This window comes from Amblyomma americanum, chromosome 3 (assembly GCF_052857255.1).
Source record: "Amblyomma americanum isolate KBUSLIRL-KWMA chromosome 3, ASM5285725v1, whole genome shotgun sequence".
NCBI classification, from domain to species: Eukaryota; Metazoa; Arthropoda; class Arachnida; order Ixodida; family Ixodidae; genus Amblyomma; species Amblyomma americanum.
In genome coordinates, this window is record NC_135499.1 from 187333774 (window position 1) to 187348603 (window position 14830).

The following is a 14830-nucleotide window of genomic DNA, read 5'->3' on the forward strand; positions in this document are numbered from 1 at the left end:
GCAACGAAGCTGATATAGAAATTTTACAGTAGGACATTGACAGCATTGCAAATTGGTATAAAATGTGGATAATGGAGCTTAACACTAACAAATGAAAGTTAATGAGTGTATCACGTCGCTCCACTCATCCTCCAAAGTACCGCCTGAATAACACTGAACTGGAAGCCATATCATTGTATCGGCACTTAGGTCTACTCATAACCTCTACATTATCGTGGCAACCGCACATTGATTCAATAATTTGCAACGCTAACCGCATGCTCGAGTATCTACGTCGAAATTTCAGCAAGGCCTCAGTTTCATTAAAAATACTCCTTTATAAGACACTTGTACGATTCAAACTAGAATACGCCGCTTTCATATGGGACCCTAACCAAGCTAACTTATGCCAGTTTCTTGAACTTGTACAGAACAGTGCGGCTCGTTTCATTTTATCTATCATCGCACATCAAGCATAACATGTGTGAAGAACAGTCTTTCATTACCCTGTTTGTCTCTGCGTAGAAATTTCTTTCGTTTATGCCTCTTTTTCAAAGTATACCATCATTCAACATTAAGAAAACAGCTGATTATAGAACCCGCTTATCGCTCGTCACGACTTGACCACGAACGCAAGGTTCGATATATTCTTTGTAACACATACACATTCTCTTAATCATCTTTACCACGTACATGCGGCGACTGGAGCCACTTCCCGGCTGATATCGCATGCGTCGATGATTACGCCCTTTTCAGAAAAGCTTTATACGCTTTATGTTTGTTGATGGCGTGGCCTAAGCGTTGTAACAACTTTTCATTTCTATTGCTCAAACAGAGCCATGACGTTTTAAACTTGTTTGCAATCCTATTACGTCATAAAAATGATATGGTTAAGTAGTTGGCCTTGTATTTACCCTCTTTATCCAAGGCTGTGTTCCCTTATTTTTTGTACTCGTGAAAGAACCAATTTGCGCTGTACGTTTTGTTATCTACATTTTTTCATTCTTAGGTGTTTGTTGCTAATATTATGTCGGGTTTTTAATGGTTTGTTATTGTTTACTCTAGTGTTTTCGCGGTCTGGTTATTAATTCTGTTTTTTTCTTAAAATCTTCTACATACAACTTGCTACTCTTCAGCCAAGATTCCTCTCAAATGTTCCTTGCAAATGTTCACCCCACTCCTAAATGTTCACCCTACTCCCCTCTGCAATGCTTCGGTGATTGAGGGTATTGCAAATAAATAAATAAATAAATAAATAAATAAATAAATAAATAAATAAATAAATAAATAAATAAATAAAGCCTCCACTGCTTGTGAGAAAGCGTTTGACTCAGTGGAAGCCTCAGCAGCCACGCAGGCATTGCGGAATCAGGGTGTAGAAGAGTTTTATATGAAAATACTGGAAGATATCTATAATGACTGCACAGCTACTATAGGATTCCATACAGTCAGCAGTGAAATTGGAATAAGGAAGGGCGTCAAGCAGGTGACATTATTTCACCAATGCTATTCATCATCTCTTTTTGAGAACATTCGCGTTAACCGAGATAAGGATAGCAGGTCAAAAATTTATTACCGTCGTCACGATCGCAGCCAGACGCAACAGCGGTTCGCCTCCCGGTCGCGTCACATGGACGATTTCTGCGCATGCGCAACAGATAGCGATGGCACTTTTCTTGGCTCTAGCTTCGCGTGGAAGCACAGTGCGTGTCTGGGAGTCCTACGGAGCAGAACGTAACAGATCGAGAAGGTAAGTGAAAACACCTTGTACTTGGTAACGCGGTACGCCCATGGTGTAAGACGGCGCGAGTGGCGCGTCGTAGCTGCTTAACGCTCGGCTGCCAGTTAGCACGATAATTAGCGCGACCTTTATTTGTGGAGGAACAAAACGATCTACGTGTTCCCCGTGGTTTCTGGTCAAAGAAGGCGTTCAAGGGCAGATAAACCGAAACAATGCTTTCTTATGTGTTAGTGTGGCCGATATGAAAGTCAAGAGACGGATGAAGGCGACAGGCGTCGCGGGGAAAGCCTGTTAACAGCTTCTTATTCTGCCGAGTTGTTCCTAGGGAACCGGACGTGTTCCAAAGGGACATTATAGGTGTTCGATGGTAAGAGTAAATTCCGTCTTTTCTTTTTAATGCCGCGTTGTTTCTAGACTGATGCAAGTGCTTGAAGCTGTGAGGCGTCATTGACCTCCTGTCTTAAACTGCTGCACGTTGGCCAGCTCCGCGATGCAAATTATATACGAAATCACGCCTCTCAGAAGAAATGAATCCGCCTACGTATGTGCTCGTACGCTGCCACAGCGCTTGTACTGAACTTCAAATTAATTTTCTTAGACGTAACGTCGTATATTGGAACCGCGCACCTTATAGCTACTGGTCTCGCGTCTTCAGCAGCACTTCTGCGCGAGGTCCGCCATTGTGCTTGATTCAAGGGAAGGGGTAGACTTTCAAACAGGGCACCCATTCGTCGACATTCCAGTAATGCGTCCCTATCGTGGCGTGCTAAATTATACTTGAAGGGTTGCAAGTTCTTAGCCTTTTCGCAACGTTTTTTGACCTTCGTCTGCCAGATCGCTTCCGGAACATGGCCTATCTGTAGGATGCATCTTGCAACATTGTGGGATTTGGCGCAGCTTGCGTTTGGTGGCGTAAGGTTAGCAGAATTCGGGTTTAAGCTAATAAGTAGCGAGTAAGTCAGATTTATAGGTTCCACGTTTCTTCTTCAGAATGGTGAGTAAGACATTAGCCCCTTAGCAGACAGAATTTTTTTTCCGTACATAATACCAAAATGACCACCTAGTATACCAGTGCAGCAATCTGTCGACAAGCGAAAAACATGCATTGGACTCGGCTTAAAGCGGACAAAGAGCGCCAGAAAACTCACAAGCGGAGCTCGGCATGAGGCAGAAGTGAGTCTGCTCATCAAAAGCTTGGCTCGTCCAACTCACGTAGGTGGTACGCTGCATCAGCCACTTAAAATTCGCCTGAGTTTACTCAGTCTCTTATAACTAAACATCTTCTGTCATGTTGAAGCGGTTTGTGCTTAAACCGCCGAACGGTGGATCTAAAGTTGACTTCATCTTCACGGGAGGCGCAGAAAAGCTGCGATATAGTCGCTGTTTCGTAGTTTCAACCTGCGTAGCTCTTAGGCCAGCCTGCACCAAGAGCTGTAATGTGCATGCATAAATAAGTAGATGCATATTATCGTTCCTTGTGCTCCTCACATGACCGGAAATCAACTTTGATGCCACAGCCATCAATCTGCCGTTGAGACCAACACCAGAACGTGAGAAATTTCATTATAAATTACTTCCCTGGCGTCTGCGAATAACTGGCGGCGACTTGTCTCTTGCGCGTAAATACCAAAAACGATGTTAAGGCGAGACCATTTCAAACTCACTGGTGCCACGCGCTGGACATGAGATGTCGATGAAGAGGGAAACGCATAGTACTACAGTTTAGTCCTTCATTTAAGACCGAAGTAACGGCGATTTTAGCTAATTACAGATGCGTGAATAACCACTGCATAATGATGTTCTTTCTGTTGAGTGATCAGTACTAAGTCGATAAGTATTGCCCATACATGTTATTCATGCTCCTGTCATTACCCCTGTTTATGTATCCCCCTCCCCTCACAGAATGTTCCAGCGCTTGTTGCCTGTGAGGCAAAATGAACAATCAAATACAAGCGACAGAAGCCGAGAAGTGCGTGTAATCTTCTCCAAGCATTGTTTGTCGACTAAAGGATAAGTCAGGGAAGCTACTGCCGCAAAAGAAAAAAAAATAGCTGTCGATTTTGCAGCGCGGATAAGCAACTGTTAAAGCAGACTTCTTCTTTGCATCGTTAAAGTCACAGGAAAAGTATAGTGTACGCACATAATATACTGTTATGAAATTATTCCAATATTACACTGTACAATACATACAGAACGAAGCTACGTGACACGCAGCAGCGCCGGGATTCCGCACCAGTACCGTGTCTAGCACCTATCGTGGCTTTCAGGCGGCCCATGTCGGCAGAAAACCGCGCAGCGATTTTGTCCAGTTAAGAAATCATTTCTTTTGCGGAATCGGCTGTTGTAACGTGAGGGCTATAGCACGCGCGGGTTAAGTGAGCTTTGCCGGATCTGACTTTCTATCCACGTGCACGCATGGAATCGGCAGCGGAGCTGACATCAGGAGCGATGGGGATGCTCTCCTTCCTTCTGGTGATCGCCCTGGCGGTGACTGGTAAGTCATTTTGGAAACGATAAAACTAACGTGGTAAGGAGTAAGCGCCACGTTTTAGTGCTGCCCGCGCAGGATATAGTATGCCATTGAGAGGCGCTACGTCAGGTGGCTCAGGAGTTTTGCGGACTAAGACGTATAAAGTCAGGTACCACGAGATAGACCCGTTGTGCGTTGCGTGCGGAGAGGAGGAGGAAACGGCTGAAAACTTGATACTTTTGTGTAAAGGGCTTCACCCTACCGTGGAAAGCAGCGGGGCTGGTTTATCCAAGGCATTGAGGTTTAAGGACCGTGAAGGGAAAGTAGATTTTAAGCGGGTAGAAATAACCAAGCGAAGGTTACCTGATTGGTAGCTAAAATCAAGTCAAGAGTAAAATTTAATAAGTCATGGCTAGGTGGCTTGAGCCACCGCCCGATCTAAAGGGTTCAGCCGTATCCATCCATACATTCATGCATACATCCAGACAGTATGATAGCGAGCACACGCCAGCCCGAACACTCGCGAGATTTCTGCACATTCATTGCTGGCCGCGAGTCGTTTGAAAATACTGTCGAACTGCGACGATTCGATCATGGATTTGGCGAAATTAGGGGTGGCACCAATTTGAGGAAACCAGAGCCACGATACCTTGCATGCCACACGCTCCTTTAATTGGAGAAGCAATCGCTATTCCAGCCGCGGTATGCGCTAACCAGGGGGCAGGTTACCTGTGCGGAAAGTACCGCAGTTCGTCGTCTCCGCGCACCGCCACATTATTGCCATGGGGCCGCACATTCGCTGTTCCCGCAGAGGTGCTCTATATCCTCGGCTGATTACAGGGCAGAACAAGGCATACGGTGTTCGCTAATTGAGCTGGCCACGCTTGAAGGGAGCGTAGGTGCTTTTGCACCCAGGGTTTTGAAGCTATTAGTCTTTGTCCAACAAGTAAACAGTGAATTACTTTGTACTACAGCAATGGTCTATTTTGTAGCCTACCAGCTATATAATCTTTAGCGTACCGGCGCAAAAGGCGGGAGAAGAACAGAGGACGAGCGCTGATTCACAACTGAAGTTTACTGATACGAAACAAGGCGAATATGAAGAAAGTGCAGAAAAAATGAGCCGACGCTGAGGCAGCGATCGAATATCGAGTGTTAACACTCTATGACAAGCGGTTGAGCCGCAATGTTCATATGAACGTTCGTAAAGACGTGGAATTGGGGGGAGGGGGGTACATAGGTCGCCGGCTCGAATCCCTACCGCGAGCTCGGCTCTAACTGAACTAGTAAGTAAGTAGTCAGTAGTAGTAAGTGCCCCCACCCCGAACACTCGCGGCGAACGGTTGCCGCCCTCAAGTTTTACACGAATGTTGGGACTAAGTGGGCCGACATTGATGTCCGCCAGACAGGGATGTATACAGGGTGTCCCAGCTAAATTTATCCAGGATTTAAAAATATGACGCGACACTCTAAGACGACGCGACCCAATGTATGCTACTGGCTGTTGTATGGAGCAACTCACGCTATTTTTACATTGGACCTAACTGCATAATTATTCGAGATTGATTAACCAACTTCGCAAGCAACGAAGATAGGCGAAAAAGTCCGATGAGAAAGTTGTAGAATAGTCCGACAAAGGTCCCACTGACCAGTGTCTAACTTTCCATCTTTTACGGATCGTCTTTTTTTTTTCGCTCTCTGCAGACGCCCGCGAAATACAAAAAATACCACTTGCCATGCCTGCTTGCGCGCCACGACTGCAGTGCCCTCAAACGTACCGCCTAAGAAACAGCCATTTAGCCAGGTGTGCTGGCTGTGCGATTACGGGAGCGTAAGCGATCAGGACTGCGTCGGCTTGTCGCTATCATCAAGTGCCGCGAGGGAAGTATACCGCTGGAGTAACTCGCTCACGCATCTGCTGCGTCGCTGCTCTGTCTCCTTTTAAGGGGCAACACACCGGGCTAAACGATCTGTTAGTTCCTATCCGGAACGTTTGAGAGCACTGCAAACGCGGCGCGCAAGCTGACATGTCACGTGGTATTTTTGTATTTCGCGGCCATTTGCAGTCAGCTAAAAAAAAGCTGATACGTAATAGATGCAGAGTTAAAAACTGTTCAAAGGGAAGTTTTGCGAACCGTTCTGCAACTTCCTCATTGACCTTTTTCGTCTATCCCCGTTGCTTGCGAAATTGGTTAATTAATATCGGCTAATTAAGCACAACACAAAAAATAGTGACATGCTCCATACAATAGCCAGCAGCATGCATTTGTTCGCGTAGCCTTAGAGTGCTTCGGCATATTTTTAAACCTTGGCTAAAGTTAGCTGGGACGCCCTGTATACCAGGTCCACATAGTTTAGTTTTGTGTTGTGGTGCTCGGGCATCACGCCGCCGCTTGTTATTATTGTATGCCATTATGAGACCACCTCGGCTACCATGGCAACCACTGAGTTACGATCTGTCTAATAGCGCATAACGCTGAGACCCAAAACGCGAGAAGTAGAGCTTTACGCTCTAATACAATGTCATTGCTATGGAGGCCGCCATCTTGGATTCTATCTATGCAATCAGCACAACTCGGAGGCTCGGAACGCGACCACTAGAGCTAACGCCCTAACGCGCGTGTTACTACGTGGTATCAAGGAACGTGACTTCACTATCATGTAGACAGAAAGAGGACTCGCTCTCGCACAATCTTGTTTTTTTTTTCTTCATTTGGTAAGCCTCGCTTATCTTCCTTGTTAATCGGACACGTGTTTCGACAAAACGTATTTTGCTCATTCTTGACCCTCCAGAATGTATTACCAACTCGCCCGTTTAGCAATTGTAGCTTTGCAAGGAATTTGTTAGATGCAAATTTTACACAACTCAGTAGCAACCGTTCCGAAACTGATTAGCAAACGGTAATACACTGCATCGTATAACTTGGTTATTGCGCTATGGCTGCTTAACACGGCACATTGTTTTCCGACACCATGTCAGTGGCTCAGCTTCTTTCATATTAGCTTGACAAGGAAAAACTATAGCAAGAGATGCGAGTACACGACTACTGAAGCTGAAATTCGGACGAAGTCTGCGCCTCTGCTGCTCTTACGATCCCAATTGTCAAGCGGAGTTGCTGACGGCACTGATTATGAGTGGCTTTGACTCGCCCAGTGCTGATTCGATTCGAATGTTTCATAATCGCCGTTGTGGCTATTTCCACCAAAGGCTCCGCAAAAAGGTCTTACTGCTTTTCACGAAGCAGTAAAAATAAATGCATTCAGTAAGAACCTCGTACTGTACTGGATTGCATCTTAGTGTGGCTCTGCGAATGACTACAGTACAAGGATATGGAAGACCCCGTGATGAAAGGGCTCGGGCTTCAACAAACTGCGCTGATCAGGAACACGAGAGGGCCCTTTGTTCTATCGACAATAACCTATATTCATGGTTTATACACCCCTAAACGATGACCATAGAATGACGTAGTGTTAGACAGTGAAGGCGCTGACAAGTGCATGCTTTGGCTGGGGGCGCTGACTCATCATCCTCAGCCTTGGGTGACGATATGTACAGAATGAAACGCGTTGGCGCGCTGCAGATATAGAAGGTATACATGATACAGAACATATCTAGAATGATACGCTGTAGGTACAGAGTTGTGTGTTGGCTGTGCCATCGTGGCCTTGTAATGCCGTCCCGTAACTCCGTAACGTCCCGTCCCGTAACTCCGATGGTACTGCCACTGCTGCAGCTAAACGAAACCACCGTTTCGGCCGCAAAACTGACGCTTAAGCGCTGCTTTGCTGCATCCCGCCAAACTCATTTGAGCGACACGAAGCACGCCTCACCTATGGGCTGGGATCCGTTCCAGACAACATCCATCTGGCGAATACGGAATACGCGGCTTCCAACGTTACAGTCACAATAAGAAACTCAATGTAAGCATACGTTGCAAGCATTAAACCTCGACAAGAAGACACTCGGGCGAGCCGTTGATGTTACTACGGGCTGGGGCATTTTATTCTTTAAACTTTTTTCCTGCCCCACCATAATTTTTGTTGATGTTACTCGTTCTCCGTTTGTCGGCGGCTAACTCAGCTCGTCTGTCTGCAGGCGCCATGTTGATCATTCCTGTTTAAACTTTTCGCAGCCGGCGTTTCCGCCTTCGCATGGCTTCCTTAGAACACATTTTCGCAACCCGCCACCAGGTATCCTTCCTCACAGTGTAAATACGTGAATATCTAATGACCTCACACTCTACCCACTGCGGAATACTCAATGCCACGGAGCCTCACCCGCCAAATGTACCAGCGAATATATAGAACAACTTTCGCAGCCCCTAGGTTGTGCAATTCCTTGCAGATGGATAAGTGCGATCCCCTTTTTTCCCCCTAACTGGTGAGGCACCTTGACTACAACGCTGGGTTCGCGCCTAGTGGGGGAACCTAGTTTTAAAGCAGCAAATACGTACAACGCGGACATCACCTGGTGATGTGTGCCACTGCTGAAACGTACCCTACACCCTTTTAATTCACTTCTTCGACACCTAACAGCCACTTGACCGCAGATGGTATGCTGTATCTGTGATTGCTTCGACGTACGCGCCCATCACCCCTTGATTGGAACCACTGCATGCGGAGAAAAATAGATGCACATTATTAAGCAACCCCCCCCCCCGCCACACGCACACACAGACACAAAACAAAATCGTCGATGCTTCCTACATGGCACGCCTCCCTTTGCATGCTATATTGACTTATATAATTGCCATCCATTCAATAAGAGTGGTCTTTTTCACGCGAAATTTCTATCCCCTTGTCAGCCACGACTGACCATCGCCTATGATATTCAAGCTTGGGCAGCGATGCAGTCCGCGTGCCTCGTAACTGAGCACTGCTGTGATCACCGATTATCACAAACGTATGACACAGCTAATGAGGTGCTCACCACAAAAAGCAGTAGCCAGTCTACGTGCACTAACTGTGCATCTGGATGACGCAGCTACCGGCATCATTCCCGTAGCGCCGTCCATCAACCAGCAAGTGGACCGTGTGTTCCCGGGCGGCGGACTGTGCGAGGTCCTGTACTGCAAAGGTGACGAGCAGAAGGTGCGAGAGTTCTACATGTGGAACGATGCCTGGTGGTTCTGGCCCGAGTTCTACAGGGGCCACATTTCGGGCCTCCGTGACGGATTCCGCCGCTTCGGCGACTGTGCCTACCAGATAGGTAACGGCAATGTCGCGACGTGCAACGTGAGTTTCTCGGGACTCGGCCTCCATTACCGCTGGCGCGTAGGCATCAAGGACTTCAACTTCGAGCCGGGTCAGCAGCGCCAGAAACCGCTCACGGTCATCGAAGCCGGAACGATGAATGCCACGGTGGCTGCAGGAATGATCAGGCTCTACCTCGAGCGAGACCCCGGTGAGATACTTTCTGTGGCAACCGTGTTAGCTGTTGTAAAGGAGCGTTTGCTGTGCTATTCATCATCCTGTTCTAGTTCCCTTTCCCTGTCGGTTTTTAGTCATAAGTGAGCTTGTCCTGCTGTCCGATATAGTGCAGGACCTCGGAAGCATCTCTCATCTTTTGTTTTACCTTATCGGTGTCATCCCTTTCCACCACTTGTGCGAACTTTCTTACCCCTGGTGGGATAAGCAGGGGGCGGCAGAGTTATTGCACGGATGTGTAGGATGGCCGCAGCTAACACAGGATAGGCTTAATTGGAGAGATATGGGAGAGGCCTTTGTTCTGCAGTGGGCGTGGTCAGTCTACGCCCACTGCAGAACAAAGGCCTCTCCCATCTCTCCAATTAACTCTGCCCTGTGTTAGCTACGGCCATCCCACACATCCGTGCAATAACTAATAATGATGATGATGGTGGTGGGCATAGTCTTCTTGTTTATTTGACACTGAGTGCCATTAGGGGCTGTAATTAGAAAGGCTCTGAATGATACAATAAATCAGGTGTGTTGCACGCATTGATAACTAAAACAACTTATACAATAACACATGGCAAAATAGTTACAAATCGGTTAGAGAATTCAAGTTGAGGTACAAACAGGCTTCAAACATGGTGACAAGTGTACCAAAAAAAGGAAAATCTGCTGCGGTGAATGCTGTAATTTCTGTCTAGGCACAAACAAAACGGTAAAATAACAGGACAGAAAAGGAAAGTATGGAAACTGAGACTAACTACTGGGAAACAAACAGATGATCTATAACCAGTGCACTAAACGTATCTAATGATGATATGTTTGTGTTTAGATTGTTCCATTCGCGTGTAGCCCGTGGAAAAAATGAGTATTTGAATACGTCAGTACGGAATGGAAACTCGTTTAATTTGTGTGTGAGGTTGTGGCGGGTCGATCTAGTCTTTGTGGTCGTTATGTATTTTGCAGCGGGCACTTTTATTTGGTTGTGTATTAGCTGATACATAATTTTAAGTCTTGCAAATTTTGCTCTTTTCTCCAGGGTTAGTTCTGCACGTTTTAGTAATTCTGTTGGTGAATCTGCAAGGGAGTGTTTATTATATACACATCTTTGTGCCCTTCCCTGCACCTCTTCAAGTTTTTTAATGAGCTTGTTAGTAAAGGGAAACCAAACATTGTTGGCGTGCTCTAGAATTGGTCTGACGATAGTTTTATATGCTAGTAATTTTGTTTCGAATGGTTCTAATTTAAAGCATCTGTTAATGAAGCACAGTTGTTTTAGTGCAGCAGATGTGATAATGTTAACGTGCGAATCCCATCTGAAGTCGGAAATTAGTGTCATACCACGGTACTTATGCTCAAGGACAGATGCAAGATGAACATTGTTAAGCGTGCACTGAAAAGCTGTTTTTTTCGGTAGTTATAGAAAAAAGAACGGATTTATTTAAATTGATATCTATCTGCAGTCCTGACACTACTGCGACACTACTGTTAAGGCGTTATTTAAAACTCTATGGTCATCAAGAGAGTGAATTTCCTTGTAAAGGACACAGTCATCTGCGAAAAGGTTAATATTCTGTGAAACACAGGCTGGTAGGTCATTTATAAATATTAGGAATAGTACTGCGGCTAGGACACTTCCTTGGGGTACTCCCGATGTAACCTTAGTTGTAGGTGACTTCTCGTTTTTAATTTCAACAAATTGCATGTGATTACTAAGATATTCTTTAATCCATTTTTGAAATGCTTTCGAGAAGTCTAAAAATGTGAGGACAATTTATTTCTGGTTATCGATGCTTGTGGACATGTCATGTGTTATTTCAATTAGTTGAGTAATAGTAGAAAGGCCCTTAGGAAAGCCGTGCTGACACGGGGTTAAATGTCATTTACTTGTAGGTAAGCGTTTATGTGTTTTAAAACAATATGTTCTAATAACTTGCATACTGTGCTGGTTAGTGGTATAGGTCTGAAGTTCGAATGGTAGGGTTTATTTCCTGATTTGTGTATCGGTCTTATTTTGGAGGTTTTCCAATCTCTAGGGAGGGTGCAAGTGGATAATGATTTGTTAAAAAAAGTAGTACTAGGAATTTTGCTATCCACTCGGCATATCTATATCTATAGGGTATACATGCAGTGGTTCAGCGACCTTCTTGAATAAAGCTTAAATTAAGCGCCTGTGTCGTCATGTTTTGCGCTCCGTCCGTGTGTTCTTTAGCAATATGATGCAACACCAACTAGCTCAACAGCTTTTCTTATTGTTGCTACGTTGTTCTAATAGTATGTGATAGCGCCTAGCGTAGAGACACTTGTAAACATTAAGATATTGCAGGGACATAAAACTACGCCGCAAATGATTGACCTTAATTCACTAGCGAAGGCTCTACTACAGCTGAGTAATTGGCCAGCAGTACAATGCAGGAAATATAAATCTCCTGGCCTAGGTCATAGATGACGTAGGATGAGCAAATGGCGTTGCTTGGCTTCCTTGTCAAAACATTCCATTGCTGCGGCTTGGTACAGGTGATCAGGCCTTATTTTTCTCGACGTCATCCAGTTTTTGCGCCGTGGGATGCGTTAATCGATCGAACAAGACCAGCGCCTTAATTTTCCGTTTTCCGAGAGCGAAAACCGGCAAAAAAAACTGTGTAGTGGTCGTGCCAAGGGCGAAGTGACAGACATCAAACGCTGGCACACATTCGATTTTATGATCGGGATGCTCTCCAGCCGAAGGGGATTAAGACGCGGATCCGGCATAGCCACGGCAGCGGCTAGAGCTAGCCTCCCCTGAAAGCACCTAGCGCAGTGCAAGATGGTCGCCAAGGCCAGCCGTAATTGACCTTCCCGAGTGGACCCGGGGGTCCAATCGTCATGTTTGACAGCGATATCCGTCGTCAGATTAGTTTCCCTACCCCGGGTGGCGCGTAGCCTGGGCCGTGCACTGATGAGGAACACGTGCGACCTCCTGCAGACCGTGGAAATCCGGACCTTCCGCTGTCTGCGCGACGTAGACGGCATCCTCTTCACCCTCAACACGTGACGGCGGTGTGTTCCCTAATGAGGGAGTAAACTTTTCAGGACACGCCTTCCTCGGCAGGCCCATCTAGGGATTTCAGGGAAGGCAAACAGCATAACACTGGGCATCGAGTGCGGCTTTCCGTTTTGCTGAGGGACACTCTCACTTGCTGTTTACCTGTACATGATGTAAATAGTTATCCCGTCTCCGATTTTCCTCGTCCCTTCTCCGGCCCGACCAGGCTACCTTAGTCTCAACAACAGGTTGCCAGCGGTGGGATAGAAGCTACATCCCAACAAGGTGTACTAGTTTGGCGCGTAGTTTCGGATGAACAAGCACGCAATTTGGTTTAGTCTCCCCTCAATGATATCTGCGATCCCTGGAGGTACTCCAGGACATTCTATTCTGGTTTAGCATTTAGCTTGTTTCAGCGCAATATATGGCGTCCAAAGAGGTCATTTATATTTTGTCGTTAGAGTACTCGTTCGCAAACGCATGCCAGCAGCGTGATCGCTTATGCAGCTAGAGCCGCATTGCATCACGTAATCTCAGAATACCGCGATCCAGCGCTGTCGTGGACTAGTCGAAAAGTGGTTATGGCTCAGTGGTTATGGCGCTCGGCTGCTGACCCGAAAGACGCGGGTTCGATCCCGGCCGTGGCGGTCGAATTTCGATGTAGGCGAAATTCCAGAGGCCCGTACACTGTGCGATGTCACTGCACGTTAAAGAACCCCAGAGGGTCGGAATTTCCGGAGCCCTTCACTACAGCGTCCCTCATCCTGAGTCGCTTTGGGACGTTAAACCCTCATATACCATACCGAATAATTGTAAATGTAGTATAAAACGTATCTTACCGGTTATTTTGCATATGCTTAATTACGATGTCGATGCGCATCTCATTCGTTGTTCAGAGCTACACTTACCCAGGACGGTATGTCATCCAGCCAAGCACGGCGCACGAGTGTCGTGCGCTGCTGTATTCGCTCACGAAAGGCGACACTTCATGCATACTGGCTAGTCACTTTTGGTTGTGGACGGCCGTTTGAAAAGCAGCACCCGCTGCGAAAGTCACTAGTTTCTCTGCAGCATGCTCATCCGTTGGTAGACTCGCAGTTTCTGTGGACTGTACGGGGGCTGGCTTGTTGTTGCTGCGCCTAAGTTCCTCCGAAGCGCACGTCTGCCGCGCACTTGGTATCATTTGTACAGGTGGCACCGGTTATAGCTCCGATTACTGACGAGTACAGGGCACTTAGATATTACCTAAGTTTGCAGAAAATGCACACCATTGGACAGCTTCGCGGAATTCCACACAGCAGGGATGCCGGACCTGAAAGGAGGTTCTTGCCAACCAAGGCGAATTTCTCTCTCCTCTTTCCCTGACATCACATTATTTGCAAGCCCGCTGGAAAGCCCCGGCATCAACAACTTCATCTGTGCGCCGTCTTCCATCTCACAGGGGACCGCTATTTCCGAGCCAAGATGGCCGAAACGGCCCTGATCGACATCTGGCACGTGGTCTTCAGCAACCCCACCATCGTCTGGAATCACCATCTGGTCCACACGAACGCGGTGGAGTTCCAGAGAAGGCTGCGGGAAATGCTCGCCTTCTCGGTCGAGTACTACATTAAGTACAAGACCTTCCTGGATGGCTTCAACGAGGCCTTCGAAGACGCTCAGTACTATATAGCTACCTGAAGCGTGAGTTCCCAGGAATAAATGGCGCAAGCGTTGCTTCGCAGCCGTGCTGATAAGGCGCTGTCTTGTGTTTCCCTGCCTGCGTTCCCCGCAATGGGAGCGATGTCTGCCGAACAAGCTTAAGTTCCCAAGGTCAATACATGTCGCAGGTCGTTATGTGTTCCTATTCGTGATGTAAGCAAGAAGCGATGCCGCTGCTGTCGCTCGATAGGGGTAGCAGCAGAGGGTCGGCCCGTAGTGATGCATGTCAGCAAAAAGTTTTATTCTCGTTATTCTATAGTGCGCCCAGGGAGGCTTCTCTGAATTAACAGAAACCCAGTACATCCCAGAACATGCAAGTATCATTTAAAAGTCTATGCACTTTTAGAACTCCACATTATGTGCGTGCAGAAGCTACTCCGGGTTATGGGCACTGGACAGGAACGCGGCGCATGTACACAAAACATTCCACAGCTATTTTCTCATTTTTTACGAGATTTATTGCAAGTATTTCTCATTTCACAGCGCACTCGTGAATGTGGAG

The 14830-nt window shown here is 46.7% G+C and overlaps 1 protein-coding gene across 1 annotated transcript in view; it reads left to right on the forward strand.

Moving 5' to 3' along the window:
• The window catches only part of LOC144124315 (uncharacterized), a 44720-nt gene extending 30413 nt beyond the window's left edge, over window positions 1-14307 (forward strand). The window contains exons 2-4 of the mRNA XM_077656949.1: window positions 4149-4214; window positions 9175-9594; window positions 14069-14307. Of these exons, the coding sequence (XP_077513075.1) occupies window positions 4169-4214; window positions 9175-9594; window positions 14069-14307 (705 nt within the window). The 5' untranslated portion in view covers window positions 4149-4168. The remainder of the gene's footprint in view (window positions 1-4148; window positions 4215-9174; window positions 9595-14068) is intronic.
• Window positions 14308-14830: the final 523 nt, after the last annotated feature.